A 20,432-nucleotide genomic window follows, 5' to 3' on the forward strand; every position below is an offset into this window, starting at 1 on the left:
GCCCGGGTACAGGCCGCCGCCCCACCGTGTCCCTCAGAGCCGAGGGCGGGAAGGCGGAAGGCGGGAAGGTGGCGGCTGCGAGGGGAAGGCCCGAGGAGCCCCCGCGCCCGGCTCCCCCCGCCCCCGAGGCCAGGCCTCTAGCGTCGTGTCCCCCCCCCCCTCCGCCCTCCCGGCCCTACCTCAGCCTCCCGCCCGGCGCGAACCCCCGGCCCGGAGGTCGAAGGCGCCGCTCCGGTGACAGGGGCCGCCGAGTTGCCCCTCAGGCGGGGCGGGAGGTAACGGGCGGGCGCCTCCTGCGGGCAGGCCCCGGGGGCGGCGAGGCGGGGCCGCGGCCCGGGGCGGGGGAGCGGCGGGGCTGCGGTTTCTCGCGAGAGGAAGGCGGGGCGGCCCCGGGCCGGGGCCACCGCCTGTGGGGAGGGCCCGGGGAGGGGGAGAGGAAGGAGGCGGCTCTGTGGCGGAGCTCGGGGTGTCCGCCCGCCTGTCAGAGCGCCCGGGCCGCCGACTCGCGGAGGAGCGGGTAAAGGCCCGAGGAGGAGGTGGAGGGGGGAGGCGGCCGGTGGGCCGTGGGGCAGCGCAACAGCCCCGGCGGGGCTGAGGGGAGGCGGGAGGAGCGGGAGGCCGGGAGCCGGCCCGGCCTCCGTTCGGGGCTGCCTCCCCGCCATCGCCGCCCCGCGCCGGCTGGAGGCCGGGTGAGGACAGGGGTGGGTCTGCCCGCCGCGTCGTCCGGGCTGCAGCCCCCCCGCCGCCCCCCCTTCCTCCACGCCCTGGCTCGCCCTTTTCCCCAGCGACGCCGGGCTGGGGAGCGGGAGGGCGGCGGGTCCCCTCCCCGCCGGCTGCGGGTCGCCCCGGGCGGGGGTTGGGGGCGGCGGGGTGGGGGGAGAGGCGGCCCCGCTTCGCAGGTGGAGGCGGCCCCTCGCCCCGCCGCTGCTCCGCTCCCTCCCCAGCCGCCGCGGGGCGAGACGGGGGCGGCGGAGAGCCGCAAACCCCGCTCCGGGCTGGGCGGGTCCCCCGGCGGCCTGTCTGGGCCGGTGGCGGGGCGGGGAGCGGCCCGCAGCGCGGCGGGCTCCATCCCCCGCCGGCGGTGCCCGGTGGAGGGCCGGGTGCGCTCCTCCCCGCCGTCCCCTCCCTTTCTTCCATGTTCTGTCGCATTTCCCAGCCTGCCCACCTCTCCCGTTCCCGGCCCGTCGTCTTTTTGAGTCCCTTCCAGGGCTGGAGCGGCGGGCAGGCTGCGCGCCCGGGCGTGGGCTGGGCGGCGGGGCCGGGGCTCGGCGTGGTGAATCAGGCGATGGGGTAAAGCAGGCTTGTTCCCGGGCTTGGTGAAAGTGTGCCGGGGAAGCGCGGCGGGTATTTACCTCCCCGGGGGTTTGGCTGCTCGCAGGCTGGAGCGGGGAGGAAGCAGCAACAGCGGGCAGAGATGGCGCGGCTGGTCGCGGTTTGCAGAGACGGGGAGGAGGAATTCCCTTTCGAGAAGAGGCAGATCCCCCTCTACATCGATGACACCCTCACGGTGAGTGCCTGCGCCCCGCGGAGCGCCTGGTGTCCCCCCGCTCCTCCCGCTTGCAACGTGTGCGGGCGGCGTGTTGCAATTCCCAGGCGAGGCCTTTTCCCCAGACAGGCCGCCCAGGCTCCTCCTTTGCTCCTGCAGCGTTAATCTTTGGGACTTTGCAACACTTCGGGTTAACAGCGCTTAATGTGGCAACTTTTTTATCTGATGCCCAGCTCTGAAAACATGCAAACCGCATAACAAGAAAGTTATTGCTGTATTGGGGCCTGGGCATAACTTGTTTTCGAGTGACAAGCACGTCTCGGTGCCCAAGCCCAAATGTGGAGCTAAGCCATTTTTCAGTTAATACTGAAGGAAGGGAGCCATATTAACATTAAAACCCACGTCTACAACGAGGTAATTATTATGCCCTTAAATAGGCAAGAAAAGGCTAAAGGTGTTTTTGAAAGCTTTGGCTTAAAGTAAGGGTTATCGAGGCTGTAATAATGTCCTGCTGTATCTACAGTGACAAATCTGAGCGAGTTTCCCTTTCAGTGTGTTATTCTGAATTGAAAAACATGGGGGTTTTGCCATTTCCAGAAGATTCAGTGGAAAAATGAACTAAATGCAGCTTGGAGGCTCTCTAGTCTCTTCCTCAAGTGTTTAGAGGAAGGCTCAGAAATTGCATCGTAGGTGAACACAGAGCAAACAGAAGAAAATTCCCTAACTAGCCAGTTGTCGTTTGTTTTAAGGCATGGATATGTTGGGGTGAAAATAAAAATGGACTTTGTGTAATTTGGTATCTTAAATTATTCGTATTTGATTTCTGTTGCTGTCAGTGGTGTGACAGTAACTGCTGGTACTTTAAATGGTGTAAAATGTGTGTACTTTAAATTCCTAATCTCATGTTGTAGAATGGGAGAAGAATGCCTGACTTGCATCAGCTAACTTGATCAACTTCATCATATAATTTCTTCCATCTTCCAGAACAAAACAATTGAGTATCTTCAAGCAGCCTCTTAACCCTGCATCCCACTGTTAAAATTATCTATCTTAATCCCATCTGGTTTTGCTACATTTGAAGATGGGGTCTTTGCTGTATTTTAGTTTTGATTGTTCTAAATGACAGCATATTATTAATTTACCAAATATCATCACTGGTTTTGGGGCTTTATATAGTCTGTCATCTCTGGTTAGCTGTGCTCGTGCATTAGGCAAAGTTTCCCCTTAAGTTGTCCAAAGCAATATCTAGCTCTCCTAGAGTGGTTGATTACCTGGAGAACCCAGCACTGGGTAGGAATAGTGTAAGTTTGAGGGTTTTTGATGTCTTGGCCATGGCTTGAAAGTTATTTTGCCCCTCCATTTCCTATGTAGTTTTAAAATCTTAAGGTTTCTCTTCTCCCCCCCAGACTCCCTAGTGAAAATTACTCATTAGATTGTGTTAAGTAGATGATTTACCATGCTCTTGTTACCTTTGTTGTGTTTAATAGGTTGAGAGAATGAGAGTGAAAATTCAGCTATACCAGGTGTCAGGTAGATGACTTCAACTGACCGAAAACTCCATTTGTGGTTTAGTTCCAGAATTTAACACCAGGCCCAAACTTTGTGCAATTACACTATGTAGTCGCTGTCCTTCTACTTTTTACACCAGAGGCAAGCCGTGCTCATGATTGAAGAGGCTCCTATAGCTCTAAATCAGCTTTGTATCCATCTGGATGAAAGGCATTTATGCAAGTGCAAGTCATCCTCACCATGAAGAAATCTTATCTTGGGTCCATTTTTATTTTTTTTCCATTTTGTTACTGTTACAAAGTACTCAGATTTCTAGGTGGTTTCTGGAGGCTTTTATTAAATAAATCTGCAGAAGCAAGTGAATGTACTCTTAGCTTCCTTGTCTCAGTCGTCTATAATTTATGTTTTAAATTCTTAATGAGAGCTATTGCAAACCATGCAGTTGTCTTTGAAACATAATTGTACATCTGCAGCATTATCTTTAAAAAACAGGAGTGTTTATTGATAGTAACTGGCTTCTGTTGACCTCTTTTAAAACTCAGATTTTACAAATAATGGGACTACTTAAGTTCTGTTAGTCAGTTTGGAAGACTTAATCTATGCCTTAAATCTAGAAATAGTGAAGCAGTGATTGCAAATTAGTGAATGAATGGCCTATAATGCTCTTAAGCTTGTAACATTGTTTTGTAGTAGCATAGAAAGCTCTGTAGGTGCAATGTGTTTCTACTCTTCTAAATGAATTGTTCACTATCACACTTTCCTGTTTCTTATGGCTGAGCTAGAAATTAAAGGAAGTTTAAATACTTAACCCTTTTCATTTCTTAAGCAGCTCTTATGATTTCTAGAAGACATTCCATTTGATGTGGTATTACGGGAATTTTTTTTCTTCCAGTTCAGGGTGTGATGGTGGTTGATGTTTAACCACTTAATAAAATCTCATCAGACACATGAATTAATTTAGTCTTTGATAATTCCACTCTGTTGTACAAAACACCTAAGGGTGTTGTCTGATAGTGGGAGATGAAGGTGAGGGGAGAAAAAATATGCAGACTTATCTCTTCTCTCTGTTATTGGCAGATAGAGCTTTTACTTTTGCATGTAGCTCATTCCCCACAGAAGCATCAATGAGCAGTGTAGGAAACCTGTAATTCTGCACCAAAAACTTGTGCTGCTGCTTAGCGTGTGTGGGTCAGAGGCATGGGAAACTGGAAAAGAAATACATGGGAGGTCAGAATTAGCACTGACCGTGGCACACTTCTGCACGAAGATAAGACAGCTGTGCTAATGTTCCCATTCTAGCACATGTGAGATCAAAATATTGCCTTGCTTTCTGGCCTTGGAGAATAGATATTTATTTTGGAGCAATGTTGAGTGCCTGTGAAATTAAACGTATGAGTTCTTTGGAGGTAGTGTCAGCAATTCAGATGATGGCAGGGAATTCTGTCTTTACTGGACAATTGAGGAAAGGTGGAGAGAGGAAAAGGGGTGAATTGCACAATTTCATTTGGTGTTGGTTGGTATTAGAGTTATTAATCAAAGTTGTTATTTTGTCTTTCCGATTTTAAAGTGAACTTTCAGTATTCCTATTGAGAAATTCTGTATTTCTCAGTTTGGACAAGATCAACTAAGCCAGTCTGTACACATTTTTCTAGTTGGTTTAATTTTTCTCAATGGTTGTAAAGATGGATTTTTGACTGACAATTATTTTACTGATTCCCCACCCCCCCCCCCCCAAGAAATTACCCACTTTGTTGCTCAGTAATTTGAAAAGAAATATTAATTACTTACGAGTAATCACATTGTTCTGCAGGCTTAACATTTTATTTTGAGCCTCTTAAGAGTTGCAGCTGCAATCGTACAAAACAAAGTATACCTTGGAGTACCTTGTTGGGTTAATACGGTTTTAAATTAGCCTTTGAAGGAGGCAACTTAGTCATTAAACTGTTGTGACTGTTTCTTCATAGCTTTATAAATTGAGTTAGGCTGTTGGATCAATTTGGACGTCAGTGTGTTGAAGTACATTTTTTTTTTTAACTGAAACAGAGTCTCAAGTCATGTAGATAGTGTAATATAAGTACTGATGATCCATTTAGCAACTTTTGCTTTCTCTATAACAGCTATTTAAGAGTTGCCATTTATAAACTGCCTCTAGAACATAATATTAGTGAAACAGTTACTTTGCTGAAACATCCACTGTACTAAACTGTTACTCTTATCCTTTCCCAAGCTTCCAATAGTTATGTGAAAAGAATGAGCATTTAACATAGTTTGTCTTATTTCCCTCAAGAAAGTAAAATAAAATAATCCTCTGTGTTTGACTTTTTTCCGAAATATATTCTTTTTTTTTTTTCCCCCCTCTCTTGTATAGATGGTGATGGAATTTCCTGATAATGTGCTAAACCTTGACGGACATCAGAATAACAGTGCACAACTAAAACAGTTCATTCAGGTAAATACATCCTTCTGTGTTTTTAAGAAGGCCACATACCAGATCTTGCTTTCCTTAGATTTGTACTTTCGCTTCTCTAGGAGGTTCTCGCTCCTGGAATGACTTAAAAGACACATCAGCACCGACATGCAGTTACGTATTGGGGGTGAAGTACAGCGGGTACATTAGTTTTCTGTATTTCACAGCACTTATCCACTGTTGCCTTGTCAGGGGGCAGTTGCTGCATACTGATTGAGAATTGAAAACTTGTAAAACCAATGTATCTTCCGGTCACTGCCAGTTTATACCTAACGGAAACTACCGTTTCTAAATGCATTTTGATTTTTTTTTTTCTAAATACTTTTGAACTGCTTTTTCCAATGGAAGTGTGCTTAAGATGGAGTTCTTATGATCAGTACCATACCAAGATAGATTTAATATGCCAGCTTATAGATTACATATAGTTAAATAGCGAGAGATGGTTTTGTGGTACCCCTGAAGATTTAGCAATAGAAACTTCCCTGCTAAGGCCCTGGCAAATAACTGTTGCGCTGTAACACCTTGTAGCAACTGAAAAATTGTGCCACTTGATGTCCAAAGGAACAGGCCAGTTTGCTGGTAGGCAGCTTGCACTTCACGTGTGGTTTGACAGCAGCAGTTCAGACATACACTGCATATAAAGCATAGCTGTGTTGTGAAAATAGCTCATTCCTGCTGTTGCTGTGACTAGTACTATTAATTACGGGAAAGAGGATTATTGTAGAGTGATATCACTCGTCAGATTATTTAATGTGCCTGCCTTTAAGAGCATAAATCTTAAGTGCTATCTGATAATAGCTTTACTTTTCCTAACACGTATTACATAAAATGAGCTGAAAATACTTTCTCTTTTCAGTTGATGTATTTACACGTTCCATGGGATTGATTAGTTTTGCTGTGTTGTATGGTCTTTTCTTTCTTTCCCCAGCAGTTGTGACAAGTCATTCCTCCATTAGGAGTGTTTAAGTGGTGCAATACGACAATAACACAGAAAATACTGTCGTGTCAAAACATCCCCTCTATAGATACAACTCACTTACAATGCTGTACTTTGTATAACCAAGGAAAAATGAGGCTCACAATTAATATACTGACAGGACTCTGCGTTTACAGATGATGTTGGAAAGTGCCAGTAGTGCTGATATTCGAAGTGTAGATGTGTTGGTTGCTGTGTGAGGGACTTTCTCTCCTCTGCATACTGTGCTAGTGGCCGTTCAGGGTTGAAGTCCAAGCCAGTAATTTAGCAGTTAGAAGAAGAAAGAGAAGGGTATGTGCTTTTTCTGTGTATGTGTGCCTGGATGGGTTTGACAGAAGAACCAGGAGAAACTCCCTGGAATTGTTTACTGACATAAGAAATATCAGAAGGTGTTCTCTTTAATGTTCTATTGTTAGTGCACGTTGAATGTTCACTACTGAAGTAAAATGTTTCACCCTGAATACTAATGTGTGCTTCTTTTAATTTCAGGTATTAGAATTGTAATGGAAAAGGGGCATATAGCCTTCCAGGAAAAATATTACTAAATTGTCTTGGTCTGAACAGAACAAGTTTGTTGTAAATGAGATTTCCATATATGCCGATGAGCATCCGTGAATTTCCTTTCTATGTGCCAAAGATAAAACGGGTGCGAGTAGAAGATGAGAACTTGCAGAATTGTGTGCGAGACCCTTTATTAAAACATCTGTGCTGAGGTGGAGAAAAAAGGGCTTCCTGATAAGGACAGGGAGATGTGCTGTTTGTTCAGAAGCGTTTGCTGATTTGAGTGGTAGGAGGAGGGAACAAGAGGAGAAGAATATTAGCTTCCTCCCAGAGGGTAGACTGTAAGACTTGGAGCAGAATTGCTCCTATGATGTTAGCAAGTGTGGTTTTGTTCATACAGTAAGTGTTTTAAGTGATCTACATTAAGACAGTGACCTCCAACTGAGCACTGCAAGCAGTTTCCACATGTGTGTTTTGTTAAGGAAATGCTATTGAAGGTGAAGAAATCTTGAACAGTTTAAGATGTGGAGGTTTGGTCTGTGTTTGTTTGGTTTTTTAAATTATTTAATTTCTTGTTCTTTTTTAGAGACATAGCATGCTTAAACAGCAGGATCTAAATATTGCCATGATGGTGACATCCCGTGAAGTTTTGAGTGCACTTTCTCAGCTGGTCCCGTGTGTTGGCTGTCGTCGTAGTGTGGAGCGTTTGTTTTCTCAACTTGTTGAGTCTGGAAATCCAGCACTGGAGCCCCTAACAGTAGGGCCAAAGGGGGTTCTTTCTGTAACTCGAAGCTGTATGACTGATGCAAAAAAGCTTTATACACTGTTTTATGTGCATGGGTAAGTGCTTTAGAACTGCTCAGATTATTGTTACCTGGGGAAAGGAGAGCTAGCTTCTGTGCGTTTGACTTTGCAGCTTTCTTGGTGATACTAAATTGTCGCAAGTTTGAATCTTATAGTACATACTTGTCTTTTACAGCCATGTTAAACTAGTTACTGCCTAAACTGGGAAAAAACAAACCCTAAAGACCTAATCTTTTATATCATTATCATCAGTTACAATGCCATGATTGCAATTGAAAGATACGAATATTAAAATGTTTAGTCATTAATCTGAAATAGGCACTTTGGGTATTTCCTGATCTCTTGAAGAATAGTGTTTCTTCACGCCACTATTTTGCATGTAAAAAATAATTTAAAAAAATTAACACCTCCCAAAAAAACGCTTTCTACTCTTGGGTAGAAAGGTAACAGTGAGAAAGTGAAACCTTCTGGGTTTGGCTAGCACAATAAATAGCCTCAGCCTCAGTGCCATTTGTTTCTCAGCTGTCAGCAGACCAAACAATGGCTGCTCACCACAGTGTGCCTTTGCCTTCCAGTTGGCTTCAGCTCATGCTGCTTCTTGCTCCAGTTAGCAGGCCTGTGAGAAGTAGGAAAGGCTGGTGCAGAGCTGGGGGTGTTGAGGTTTGGAGGGTGAGGTAGTGTAACTTGATAAAGTGGTCGTAGCGGTTCCCTGCACTTTTGAAATAGGTGTCATTGCTTGAGGTCTGTTACTTACGAAGTTATGCAATAGCCTTTTAGATGTGGGTTATCTTTATCTTGCTTGCTAGGATTTGTCTTGAAAAATCTATACTGTATTTTCCTTGTGTACTGCAGGATTATATGTCGTAACAAGTAAAAATGGGGGACAGGAAGAAAGTTTTAGATTTAATGTTCTTTAGCATACTTATTTCTGGTACGTGAGCTAAATCAAGAGCTTCAAAACTTCTCTGGGTAACTGTGTTTTCAGAATACTAAGTTACATTTTTTCCGTAGGTCCAAACTGAATGATATGATTGATGCAATTCCCAAAAGTAAGAAGAACAAGAGATGCCAGTTACACTCCCTGGACACACACAAACCAAAACCTTTGGGGTAAGCTTGTGTTTAACATGCACAGTTCAATCTAAAATATTTTAAGGAGCCAGACTATTGATAGTAATTTATTTTTAATCATTGAGGTCAATTCTTATGCTATTATCTGTTTGCCAGAGTAGTCATCTCCAAGCTACCTGGGTTATAGTAGACCCAGCTAGTTGTGGGGGAGAGGAACAGAGACACCCAGGAGTTTTGGTCAGCGTGTGTTGTAGGGCATGAGCCTTTCTCCACAGGTTTTCATAAGAAGGTAGTTAGCCCTTTTTGGGGCAGTAAGAGTGACAGTCTTATCAGTAGGATGTTTAATACTTTCCCCGCCACCCTTGCTCACCCTTTGGCTGGACACAACTAGTGCTCTAAGGTCTTCTGACCTCCCAACGCAAGATCTGTGCTCCTTCGCAGTGATGCTTTCATACAAAGTTTAAGGCAATGATGTGAAATCACGCGTTTCCCTAAACTTGTTTGTTAATGCTAGCTGTTCCATTTTTGCCTCTTGGCTTTTGGGTTCTTTACTTGGTGGTGGGGAGTTTAGGTTTTTTTGGGTTTTTTTCTGTATAAAAAAATATCCATGTTTAATTTCAAAACCAATTGCAAAATGCAACTTGGCCATTACAAACCAGTGCTCTCTGAGCTTTTCATATCTCGTCTGACATAACTTAGAATATAGTCTGTTCAGGGCATGGTGGCTTCTGCATTGTGATATAAACAATGCTCCAGAAAGACAAACTGGTTTTTGTGCTCTACAGCAAAATGATTGATCAGCAGTTTTTCTCACATTGAGGTGAAAGGGTACATGCTAAACAAATATACATCATTTTGCTTGGGATTATTAAAAATGCCTTGCACAACTGTTAATAAAGGGCTTTATTGTGGTTGGGCTGCAGGGTTAAAACTATAACTCTGTAAAATGCATATATGCCTCTCTATCTTGAAGTTGAAATGTTTTTTTCCAGCTGGTTAACCTGGTAAATCTGTTGTGGATTTTGGGGGCTTTTCTCATTTGTGGAGTGTTTTTCATAATTATTTTTTTTTATGATGACCAATAAATTAGGCTACCATGCTTAGTTGGAGTGTCCTGGACCTTTTTTAGTCAGTTGTGTTCCGCTTCTGGTTAAGCACACAACCTATAAAAGCTTGATCATGGTTTCCAGTTACAGGACATGTATTTTTCTGTGCAGACTTGAGTCTCTTTGGGTTTAGATAAATCCCCTGAGATGCTAGGCATGTGGAATTTGACACTTGATTTTTACTTGTGCTGCTTGAGGATAGTGGTAGCTAATCATTATGTCCTATTATATTTTGGTTACAGGCTTTTCATATAATTAGTTCAAAGCTTATGTTACACAAGCAAAAGATCATAGGGATATATATTTTTTTAAATAAAGCAAATTCAAAGCGTTATGTAAGTGGGTTTGTTTTTTTTTTTCTTTGTTTTTAGTAAGATTAATCTCTTCTGTGTAAGAACATATATCATGGAACCTGCACTTACCATTTTGGCAAGGCAGAACAATTCTGAAACTGAATGAATAGAGAGGAAAATGCTGCCTTCATTTCCTCAATTCATGCTGGAATAAATCCCCTTAGTATTTTGAATGTTGGCAGGTTAATAGAGAATATGTGGAAGAGCAGTATTTTAATATACTGCAAGTAAAGCTTTCAGCTTTATCTGATAACTGTGGACAATCAGTGTAGTTCGCTAAAGAAACCTGGCTTGGGCTCTGCTTGCTCAGTCGATACCCATTTGTTATGCTACAGAAGTGATCAGGGTGTATCAGTACTGATATTTTTCCAAATAAATCCACTGCCTTGAGTGGAAGCAAGTACACTAACAGCCTAGACATGGAGGGGTCAAATAGAATTGTCTTACAGAACAAATTTTATTTATCAACTTAGAGCTTCTGGTTGTCTTCATTACAAGAAACTTCTTCAGACGAGTTGCATCTGTAAGGCATTTTATACACCCAGAAAAGGCTTTGAATTGCAATTGTGTGTTTAATTATACAAGTTACGTAACTAGCTAATACCACTTGAGAGTTATTTGACGTCCTTGGTTTCAGTGTGCCTGGTTTATGGCTACTGGGTTCCATTCAGGGCTAAGGAGCATTTTAACCTCTCATAAATGCAAGCCATATGATCTGGCAAACTATCTAACAGCATACATAAATACTCTTGAGGAGCTAATTATTAAATAGGAGTGCTGCTTCCCCTGTTCCCTTGCTCTGTTGTATCCATACATGAGCTTAAACAGAAATGACCGTTCTGATAAAATGTCAAGCGTAGACAAGCCTGTAAGTAAACATGACTTGCTATTGAAAGTTTGTTCTTTGCTCTGTAAGTGTACTTTTAGCATACCCAACTGTGTGTAAAAAAAACTAAACTTTGGAGTTTTTAACAAATTTTGGAAATTTAATGTAGGGTGTCTTTATGGTTTCTCATGGTGGTAGATGTGTGGAAGTTTGGGGGTTTTGGTTTGCTTTTTTCTTTGGGTTTTTGTTTTGATTTTTAGTAAGTTGTCATGAAATTTAATCTGCCAGGAGTATTAAAACTTGCATAAGTCTATACTTAAGGTAGTATTCTGAAAAAATTACTATTGGCTTTCAGCTGTAACTTTAAAAAGTCATTATGAATCTGGATTTATGAACACAGACAGCAAAATTTGTATCTCATGTCTGACCCTAACTATACTGGAAGTTAAGGCTTATCCTATACAGGACCCAAAGTAAATTAAGGAACATGGTAGCATTTTCATAGCATTTGTTTAGGAAGAATAAGTAAGTCATAACATACATGGTATAAGTTCAGAAAAAATGTTTTTTTTAATACTGTGTGACAGTGAAGGGAGCAGTAGCACACTCAGTACAGAGAGTTAAGTGCAGATAAGAAAAATAGTGAAGACAGCAGGAAGGAGGAGAGCAAGTGTAGCATCACTTTCCACTATGGACCTTTTCAGGGAGCAGTCAGGTAAACTAATGATGCTTTATTTTGCTGCTTTTCTAAACCCCTAACAGGATAACGTACAGTCTTTTGTTTCTTACATTTTTTTTTGCAGGGGTTGTTGGATGGATGTGTGGGAGCTCATGTCCCAGGAATGCAGGGATGAAGTAGTTCTAATTGACTCTAGTTGTCTTTTAGAAACATTAGAAACCTATCTACGAAAACACAGGTATGTTAAAAGAGCAAAGACACACCTTCGTTTGGAGGAATACGTGCTGCATTTTTTTGTGAATTGCAATGGATGTAGAGTTCCCACAAAAGTTTAAAAGCATAGAGGATTCTTCTGATACCCTTCTAAAATTTTTAAGATCTAAGCTTCATGGTGATGAAGAACCTTGCCAGATTGCATTGTAACAGCTGATGAGACTAAGATGGTGAAATATTCTTTGTGTTTTACCTATTGTTCTGGGTTATGGTAGGGGAACTGTGGAGACCTCAAATGAAGTCATAGCTACTTGTCTTAATTTAATCCTAACCAAAAAAGCTATGATTTACAATTTGATGTGTTAAAACTGTGTATGTTCTTTCACAAGTAGCCTACTGTGTTTGGGACTGTGCCTTCTTTTAGGCTTTCGGGGAGTATGTGCAAGTTCAAAATAATGTGAACTAAACTAACAGCAGCAGATTTTAGGCTTGGTGCTGCTTGTAAATCGCTGTTTTAAAGCAGTTGTTTATGACTTAGTCGTGCTAATGCTGTTAGGTCTCTCTTGCAGGGGAAAAAATAGGCCACTAAACTGTTGTTGCATGTGTATGGTAGCTACCATGCTGATTAAAAAGTTTTAATTTCCAGTATTCTCAAGGTTCTGATATAAACTGTGGGGGCACAGATGGGTGCGGGGGTGGTGGTGGTGTGGAAATAACACTTTGGAAACAAAATAACTTTAATCTCCTGTGACATTAAACATGGTGTTGGCAGCCTTCCTGATGCTAACCTGCAATAATATTACTGTTTTCTTTCCTTTCACCACAGAAACTAGCCAGTTATCATAGTTCTATCAAACATCAAAATATGTTTGACTTAGTGTTGTCAAGTGACTGGACAAACTAGGAAAGGGAAAAACACCATCCAGAGATGGCATGAAGAGCCAGCTTTTCAAGCTGAAAGCTGAAATGTGAGCAGCTTGTCTGACTTGCATTTTTAGAATAATACAGCAAGAGGTTTTGTAGCTTCTTGAAGTTTACTCCTCTTATAGAATGAGCTTAATTTGGTTGTATTTTGATTGTAACGGACTTCATAACCATACTCTTCTCATTAGTTATCTGAGCTATCACGTGTTTAAATTGAATACGTTGTGTTATAAATAAACCTTGTTTGGCTATCTGTGCAGTAATCTAATAATTCAAAATACGTTTAAAGGTGCTTGTAGTGGAAACATTGCTCTTATACAGCAGGCAACAGAGGAAACTTTTTTTTTCTTATTGCTCATCACTCACTTGAATATACTTTAAATAATTGCTGTAAAGTAACGTGAAGTGTGTTACTTGAGAGGCATTTTTTCCCTGGCTTGTACTAATGATTCAGTTTGTTCACTATTAGATTTCTGATCTTTGAACGAATATGGAATTGTATATCCATATAGGAATTTCTTCATATTAACAATTAGCCTGATTTATGCCTTGGAGCATGAAAGCTGATATCCAGACTTGTAATATATATGATAGGTGGTATAATACATACAGTAAACTTACATGGCTTACAGCCAAAGTCTTGCTATTTTACCTTTTGAAGTAACATAAACCTTGTGTGACCTAGTTTAAATATAGCATGCACTATGAAATAGCTCAGTATATTATAACTTAGACTAAGCGGGTCTAAATTTCTGTTTGAATAAGAAGTCAGTTCTGTTACGTTCTGTTTTAACACAGGTTTTGCACTGACTGCAAAAATAAAGTACTTCGGGCATACAATATTCTTATCGGTGAGCTAGACTGCAGCAAAGAAAAGGGCTACTGCGCTGCGCTGTACGAGGGTCTGCGCTGCTGTCCCCACGAACGTCACATACACGTGTGCTGCGAAACAGATTTCATCGCACACCTCTTGGGTCGCGCTGAACCCGAGTTCGCAGGAGGGTATGAGTATGTAATTTGCTAGAGTGGGCTATCTAGCGCTTTGCTTCTTTATTTTCTTATTGAATGTATTTTGCAAAAGTGATTTTTGCCTCCTTGCTGCATAATAAACTTCCGACTGTGAATATTCATATCGAAGTAGACTTTCAGGATAGTGCTTCCAAGTAGCAAAGACTTTATATGTGCTTCCGACTTCAAAGGGCATTTAACTCTGAAGGCAAGACTGAAAGAAATTGCCAAATGTCTTCTAGTTCATTTGTTCACTCCCTAGGGCTGCCTGCTTCTCCATTGAGGTGTCCAAAATATGCGAAATAGAAAGAGAACCTTCCTGGACAGTTTTATTGAATGCCAAGGGTTCAATTTAATTTTGTCGCCATTTGTATATTATAATAATTTCTGAACCTGTTTTAGCATCTTAAAATCTTCCAGTGAAAAAATACAATTCTGAGCTCAATATCTGTAAAGCTCAATCATAACTGTTTGATTAGGAGGGTAAATCCTTTTATAATGATTTTTCCTTAATAGACAATAGACTAATACTGAAATATTTTTACTTTGTATGGTAAGTATGTGTGTTCATTCAGCTTCAGTTAACTGACACATAAATGTCTAGGAAGCTGAAATATTTGCTATATAAATGAAATACAAAATCTAGGAAACAAAAGACTGGCTGCACCTCGTTGGCATTAAAACTCTGCTGATCCCTCCTAGTAGGAGCAAGCAGAGACCGATGGGGCAACGCCGCCAGCAGTCGCAGGTTGGAAGGCACAGCGCAGCTTAACGGCGCCGTGCACAGATGAACGTGTCGGGAACGCAGCAGTGGTTCTGACCTGGTCCTTTCTATTTTGCATCCGCATGCAGCACAGCAGAATTCGATTTAAAAAGCTGTTCACGCAAACATATCTTCAGTCGTACCTAAAGAAAATACGTCATTGAACTGCTTTGATCTCTTGGTAGACTTCCAGCTACTTTAACTGTACTATACTTTGGTTCAACTCTTCCTTTAGACGAAGAGAAAGGCATGCTAAGACAATAGACATAGCCCAAGAAGAAGTTTTGACCTGCCTGGGTATTCATCTTTATGAAAGATTACACCGAATCTGGCAAAAGTTGCGGGCTGAGGAACAAACGTGGCAGATGCTTTTTTACCTAGGTGTTGATGCTTTACGCAAAAGCTTTGAGGTAAAAATCAAGTTTTATCTAACTTGTATTTGAACTGCTATAGTAACTGTGTGCGTTTACACTAAAATTATTTTTCTGCTTTCTACTAACGTTGGGCTGGAAGGAGCTTCAAGGGGGTTGCATTCAGTCCCTTGTTCGCTGCAAGCAGCAGTTGTGTCGTGTCAATGTGTAGCACAACTGAGTTGCATTCCGATGTGACCTCTACGGGAACTTAAAAGATTGAGGCTTGCTTTTACTTTCCAAGCTGCACGTTACAGTACGCTGGATCTTCTACGTTTTTAATTCCCAGTGAAGGTATTCCTACCTGAGAGCATTTGAAGTAGCTCTGGCTACAATAGTTTTTATTTGGCTTATTAGTAAAAATGGAGGATGTGCTTTTGAATTACAAACACAACTGCTAACTCTTGCATTCAGTGTGTTCCGAGTGCACTCTGTAATCCTGTGGGATCTGGAACTTCAGACACAAGCCGTGCAGTTCCTTTAACGTACGCCAATAGTATCCTTCCCCTTCGGCATGACAGAGATCTTTTCTGTTATGTTTATCTTCCATTCATAATGACAGTTCTCTCTAAAAACTTCTACAACATCAGAGAAGAATCTGATCAAAATCAGTTTGGGAAAGAACGTAGTGGAACCCTAATCTAGTTAGTCCTTGGAGGTTTTTTACAAGTAATTTTTTTAAAGACCTATAATGGAAGTGGCATTGGACGTGGTATGCTGTGGCATTTTTGTCAGATTTTGTTGTGGTGGTTTTTAATCTAGTGAAGTACGGTGTTGAAAGTTCATTGACATTGTAAAACTCGGGCAATTACACTGGCATGCAAGGTTGGCTATGAATTTGAAATACAAAACTGTTATATCTTTATATGGGGTCCTCTTCTAAGGTGAGTGGGGATGATGATGTCTCATTTTGGCTTAAGGAGTTCCCAGAGTGATCTGGGGGGGAAAAAAAAAAAAACAAAACCAAAAAAAACCCCAAAACGCATGAATTTATTTTTACCTCTGTAGGAGCATTGATCCAGAATAGTTTACTAGTTTAACTATATTCTTGTAACTTCGTAGGTAGATGTGCCATTATGATATTTGTTCTCAATTTAATATTAAGGAACATATTTAGATACTTGCTATATTTTGAAATACATCTACACTTCAAAATTGAACTGCTTAGAAAATGAGTTAGATTTTTCACTGGTTACCCTAGACAAAGAGCTGCAGGAATTCCATGGCAGTAGTTCTAATGTGGGGTTTTTGTGCTGCTCTGTTAAATAGTTAAGAGTATCTACCACGTAAACAGATCCAAAAATGCGATCAGTTCCGCAACTTTTCAGTGAAAATTGCAAATCTGGGCCATAAAAAAAGTACTTACCAGCTATTTTCCTCCTCCTTTTTTATAAATGTAAAAGCTTGAATTGTGTTAACATCTATAAATAGATCTAACCTCTTATAAACAGATGGCTGTGGAAAAAGTGCAGGGTATTAGTCGATTGGAACAGCTCTGTGAAGAATTTTCAGAAGAAGAAAGAGTGCGAGAACTTAAACAAGAGAAGAAGCGCCAAAAAAGAAAGAACAGGCGGAAAAATAAGTGTGTGTGTGAGATCCCTACTCCTTTGCAGGCAACAGAAGAGAAGGAAATAAATCAAGCAAAGGTAAGCACTGATAGCTGTGGCTTTTTGCTGCTGTTAAATAACTAGATTTCTAAGTTGGTGCCTCATTCATCAGCTCACTGTTCTGTGTTAGAATTCTCGAGAGGTTTTTACTGTATTTTGGTTTTGGGAACTAGTTTTTGATCACTAGTGGAATTTAATACTTTCACAGATTAGTACAGTCTGTTTGTAAGTAGTTGCCTGGAACTCCTTAGCTTTTGGGGGTTTGGTGGTTTGTTTTTGTTTGGTTTTTTTTAAATCCTACATCTAGGGGGTCAGGTTATGCTAGAATATTTTTCAACAATCATTTCTTAAAGATCACTTAGAATATGGGAATTCAAATGTTAATGGCAGACAATTATCATTGAGTTTTTGGAGAGGGGGAAGCTTTAATTGAATAAGTGCGATTATTACCCTGGATCTCTTGACTGAACCTAATGGGCTAACTGTAGGTCGTGTTCTTGTGGGGAAAGTAGTTGGGTTTTTTTTTTCAGTTGTCCTGTACTTCAAGAATTTTAAGCAATACTGTGCCTGTTATCAGTCCGTGTCAGCTGTTTTTTTTCTTGTGGAAAGAGAATCCTTTATAAAGATGTTGGCTGAGCTCCTTTCAGTACTTGCAAGTCTTTTTTTGTTCTTGTTTTAAGGAAAACTCGAACTTCACGGAAAGTAGTTGCAAAGCCTGTGGTAGCACCGAAGAAGCTAACAATTGTGTAGAAGTAATTGTTACTAATGAAAGCACTTCTTGCACCTGTCCTAGTAGTGGTACCCTATTAGGTTCACCTAAAATTAAGAAAGGTATGTTAAATGTCATTATTTTTCACTTTTAAAAACATTTGCTGGTTTTGGAGTAAACAGTGCTCGGCTATTTTTAAAACTAACTTTTTTTTTAAGAATTCTGTCTTGTTGGAGGCATAACAAAAGAATATGCACCAGCTACTTTAGATTAGGGTAACTTTTCCCTTTGTCTCAGGTTTATCTCCGCACTGTAATGGTAGTGATTGTGGCTATTCGTCTAGCATGGAGGGCAGCGAGACAGGATCTCGGGAGGGATCAGATGTGGCCTGCACCGAAGGCATTTGCAACCATGACGAAAATGGTAGGTTTGGTAAGAATATGATATCGGTTTAGTATCTGCAAAACTTAAGTATCTGAGAAGAAAATTGCCTGTGTTTTGCAGGAGATGATTCATGTGTCCATCGCTGTGACGACAAAGAGGAGGATGGAGACAGCTGTGTGGAATGTTGGGCTAATTCGGAAGAGAATAACATAAAAGGCAAAAACAAAAAGAAGAAAAAGAAAAGTAAAACTTTGAAGTGTGAGAATGAACATGTAAGGAACACAGCTATTCCAGAATGCTTATTTAAATGCACACGTTTCAAAGTAGTTACAAAAGTATTTCAGATCTCAGTTGGGACTAATGCTGTAAGTGGGGTAACAAGGATCTGCTGTTACCGCTCCGTCCAAGTTTTGGAATTGAGGTCCTTCCTAGAATAGGTTGTGGTGGAAGGAGTCTCCTCCCCTGTGCTCCGAAGCACGAGCACTTTTGTGTGCTCTCAGTGAGTTAACATGCCATTCCCCCCTCCTCCCTGGGAACACACATTTTTAAAAACACACATCCTCGCTCTTTTGAACTCTTTCCTTTCCCCTTTCCCTCCTGCTTCCATCTGAAACGCGAGTGCTTCAGGTTTAACGCTGCTAGTAGTTCATTATGGGCTATTTTCCATTTTAGATTCAGAAACTTGGAAGCTGTATGGCAGATTCAGGTAACAGAGAGACCTCAGGAAATATCATGCACACAGAATTTCATCGCGACAAGACCAAAGACACACATGCTGAAAGCTGCTGTAGCTCAGAAAAAAGCGGGCAGCAGTTGCCTTGGTTTGAGCATATGAAAAGTGTGTCACAGTTTGCAGAACCTACAGAAATGTCACTTGTTCCCGATACTGGAAAAGGTGCCAAGAGCTTAGTGGAACTCCTTGTAAGTAACCACTTCCTTTGAATTTTCAGTTGTAGCATACTGCTTTAAATCCTTGGGATTGAGGATGGGGTTTAGAACTCAAATCCCGCTGAGAACTGTTACAAGAGAGACTGTAACTGAGCTCAGTCGTGGCTCGCTCTCCCAGCAGTTTGTTTGCTTTTCCGTGTTCTCTGTAAAGTATATAGCTGAGACGCTTTGCAGAGGAGGAGAAATTGCCCGTCACTGGAATGCGAGTGACAGAACTTGTATTATAAGTATTCATTATCAAGGATTGCATTATTCCATGAAATGAAGCGTGCTTTATTGCTGCCTTCATGCCTCAAATGCTACTTCCCACTACAGGCTCCTTGGACAACTTTCTTCTGTCTCCTTCCCTTCTCTTCCCCTTGCTTTACATCCTTTTTTCTTTTTTTTTTTTTTTTCCTAAACTGACAAAAGCCATCCGCTTTCAATGGAAACGTATAAGACTCTGAAGCTTATTCTGTTAGATTTCGTGACTGCATAGGTGCCTCTTACCCCCAAAAAATAGCAGAGCCCTGTGTGGGGATTGGGTGAGTGGATTGGCCGCCTAAGCCTCGTGGTGTCGTGATGTGGAGGCTACACCTTCCTTGCGAGCGACTGTAGGCAATGTGTACAGCCGCAGGCCGGCTGTGCTGCGCAGGAGGGGCGATGCTCGTGTTCTTAAATGCCTGTTTTCATTTGTAGGATGAGTCTGAATGCACTTCTGATGAGGAAATCTTTATCTCACAAGATGAAATACAGTCCTTTATGGCAAACAACAAGTCTTTTTACAGCAATAGAGAACAATACCGACAGCATCTGAAGGAGAAATTTAATAAATACTGCCGCTTAAATGATCACAAGGGGCCCATTTGTAACGGTTGGTTGACAACAGCTGGAGCGAACTAAATACAATAAAGTAGCTCTGTCTTTCACTGAAATTCTCAAGATGACTACTGCGCCTTCTCTTTCAAAAACTTAATTTAGTGACTTATGGCAAAATTTTATCTTAAATTAATGTGATTCTTTTTTTTTCTTGGTTTTTTGGGAAGGCTGGTGGAGGTGATTTCATTAATTTTGTTCTTTCTTCAGGCTTGTATCTTTAGTTGAGTAGCTGTGCAAGCCTCTCTTATAATTTAAGCCATCTCTTTTCATTAAATGTTTCTCTTACTGTGAGACTTACAAAAAGCAAACTAGTGGCAAAGTAATGTTGTACCTATAATTCTGTACAGAATGACGATGAGCTGAATATAAGATTTTACAAAGTAGACATCCATTTGCAAAATGTTTTGGATGTAATATGTTAAAGCGCAATGTGCAAAATTTAAATAAAGAATATTTATTAATATGCATAGTAAAAGTTGGCGTACGCGTCTCTGCTTTCAGCCCTCCTGAGTTCTTGCTGCCGGGGTGGACGGCAGTCGCTTCCCTCTCTGCGTGGCTTCATGGAGAATCTTACAAATAGGGTATCTAAGGGCATGGCTGGTTTGTAAGAGGGTGATCTGCCAAGCGGTCAAGATACGGGGTGGGGAAGGTGAAGAAAAAAACCAGTTTAAAACCCGGTACTAAATCGACAAGACTGGAGGTGGTGGTAGGTTCTGCAGTGTCAGAGTTCAGCTGCCACGAGCTGGCTCCTGCGGCGCTCAGCCTGGGAGCTGTTAGTGTTGGTGTGTGTCTAGAGATGGAGGCTGTTTGTTGTACAGGCGCAACTCAGA

The 20,432-nt window shown here is 41.7% G+C and overlaps 2 protein-coding genes across 3 annotated transcripts in view; one reads left to right on the forward strand and one right to left on the reverse strand.

Moving 5' to 3' along the window:
• The window catches only part of MYO19 (myosin XIX), a 28,630-nt gene extending 27,155 nt beyond the window's left edge, over positions 1 to 1,475 (reverse strand). Inside the window, exon 1 of the mRNA XM_074890437.1 lies at positions 1,353 to 1,475. The gene's annotated coding sequence lies outside the window, so the exon portion shown is untranslated. The remainder of the gene's footprint in view (positions 1 to 1,352) is intronic.
• On the forward strand, positions 1,385 to 20,077 carry GGNBP2 (gametogenetin binding protein 2). 2 transcript variants are annotated; one of them, XM_074890440.1, is made up of 13 exons: positions 1,385 to 1,507; positions 5,364 to 5,444; positions 7,526 to 7,779; positions 8,755 to 8,853; positions 11,903 to 12,016; positions 13,714 to 13,923; positions 14,922 to 15,096; positions 16,548 to 16,742; positions 17,384 to 17,534; positions 17,710 to 17,835; positions 17,917 to 18,068; positions 18,469 to 18,717; positions 19,423 to 20,077. In XM_074890440.1, exons 1-13 carry the CDS (start codon positions 1,415 to 1,417, stop codon positions 19,624 to 19,626), a joined length of 2,103 nt encoding a protein of 700 aa, XP_074746541.1. In that variant the 5' UTR covers positions 1,385 to 1,414; the 3' UTR covers positions 19,627 to 20,077. The 2 variants fall into 2 exon arrangements, with proteins under 2 accessions (XP_074746541.1, XP_074746542.1); XM_074890441.1 differs by having other exon boundaries at positions 13,714 to 13,917.
• The last annotated feature ends 355 nt before the right edge of the window (positions 20,078 to 20,432 follow it).

The sequence above is a fragment of the Strix uralensis genome, chromosome 20 (genome assembly GCF_047716275.1).
Source record: "Strix uralensis isolate ZFMK-TIS-50842 chromosome 20, bStrUra1, whole genome shotgun sequence".
Classification (NCBI taxonomy): Eukaryota; Metazoa; Chordata; class Aves; order Strigiformes; family Strigidae; genus Strix; species Strix uralensis.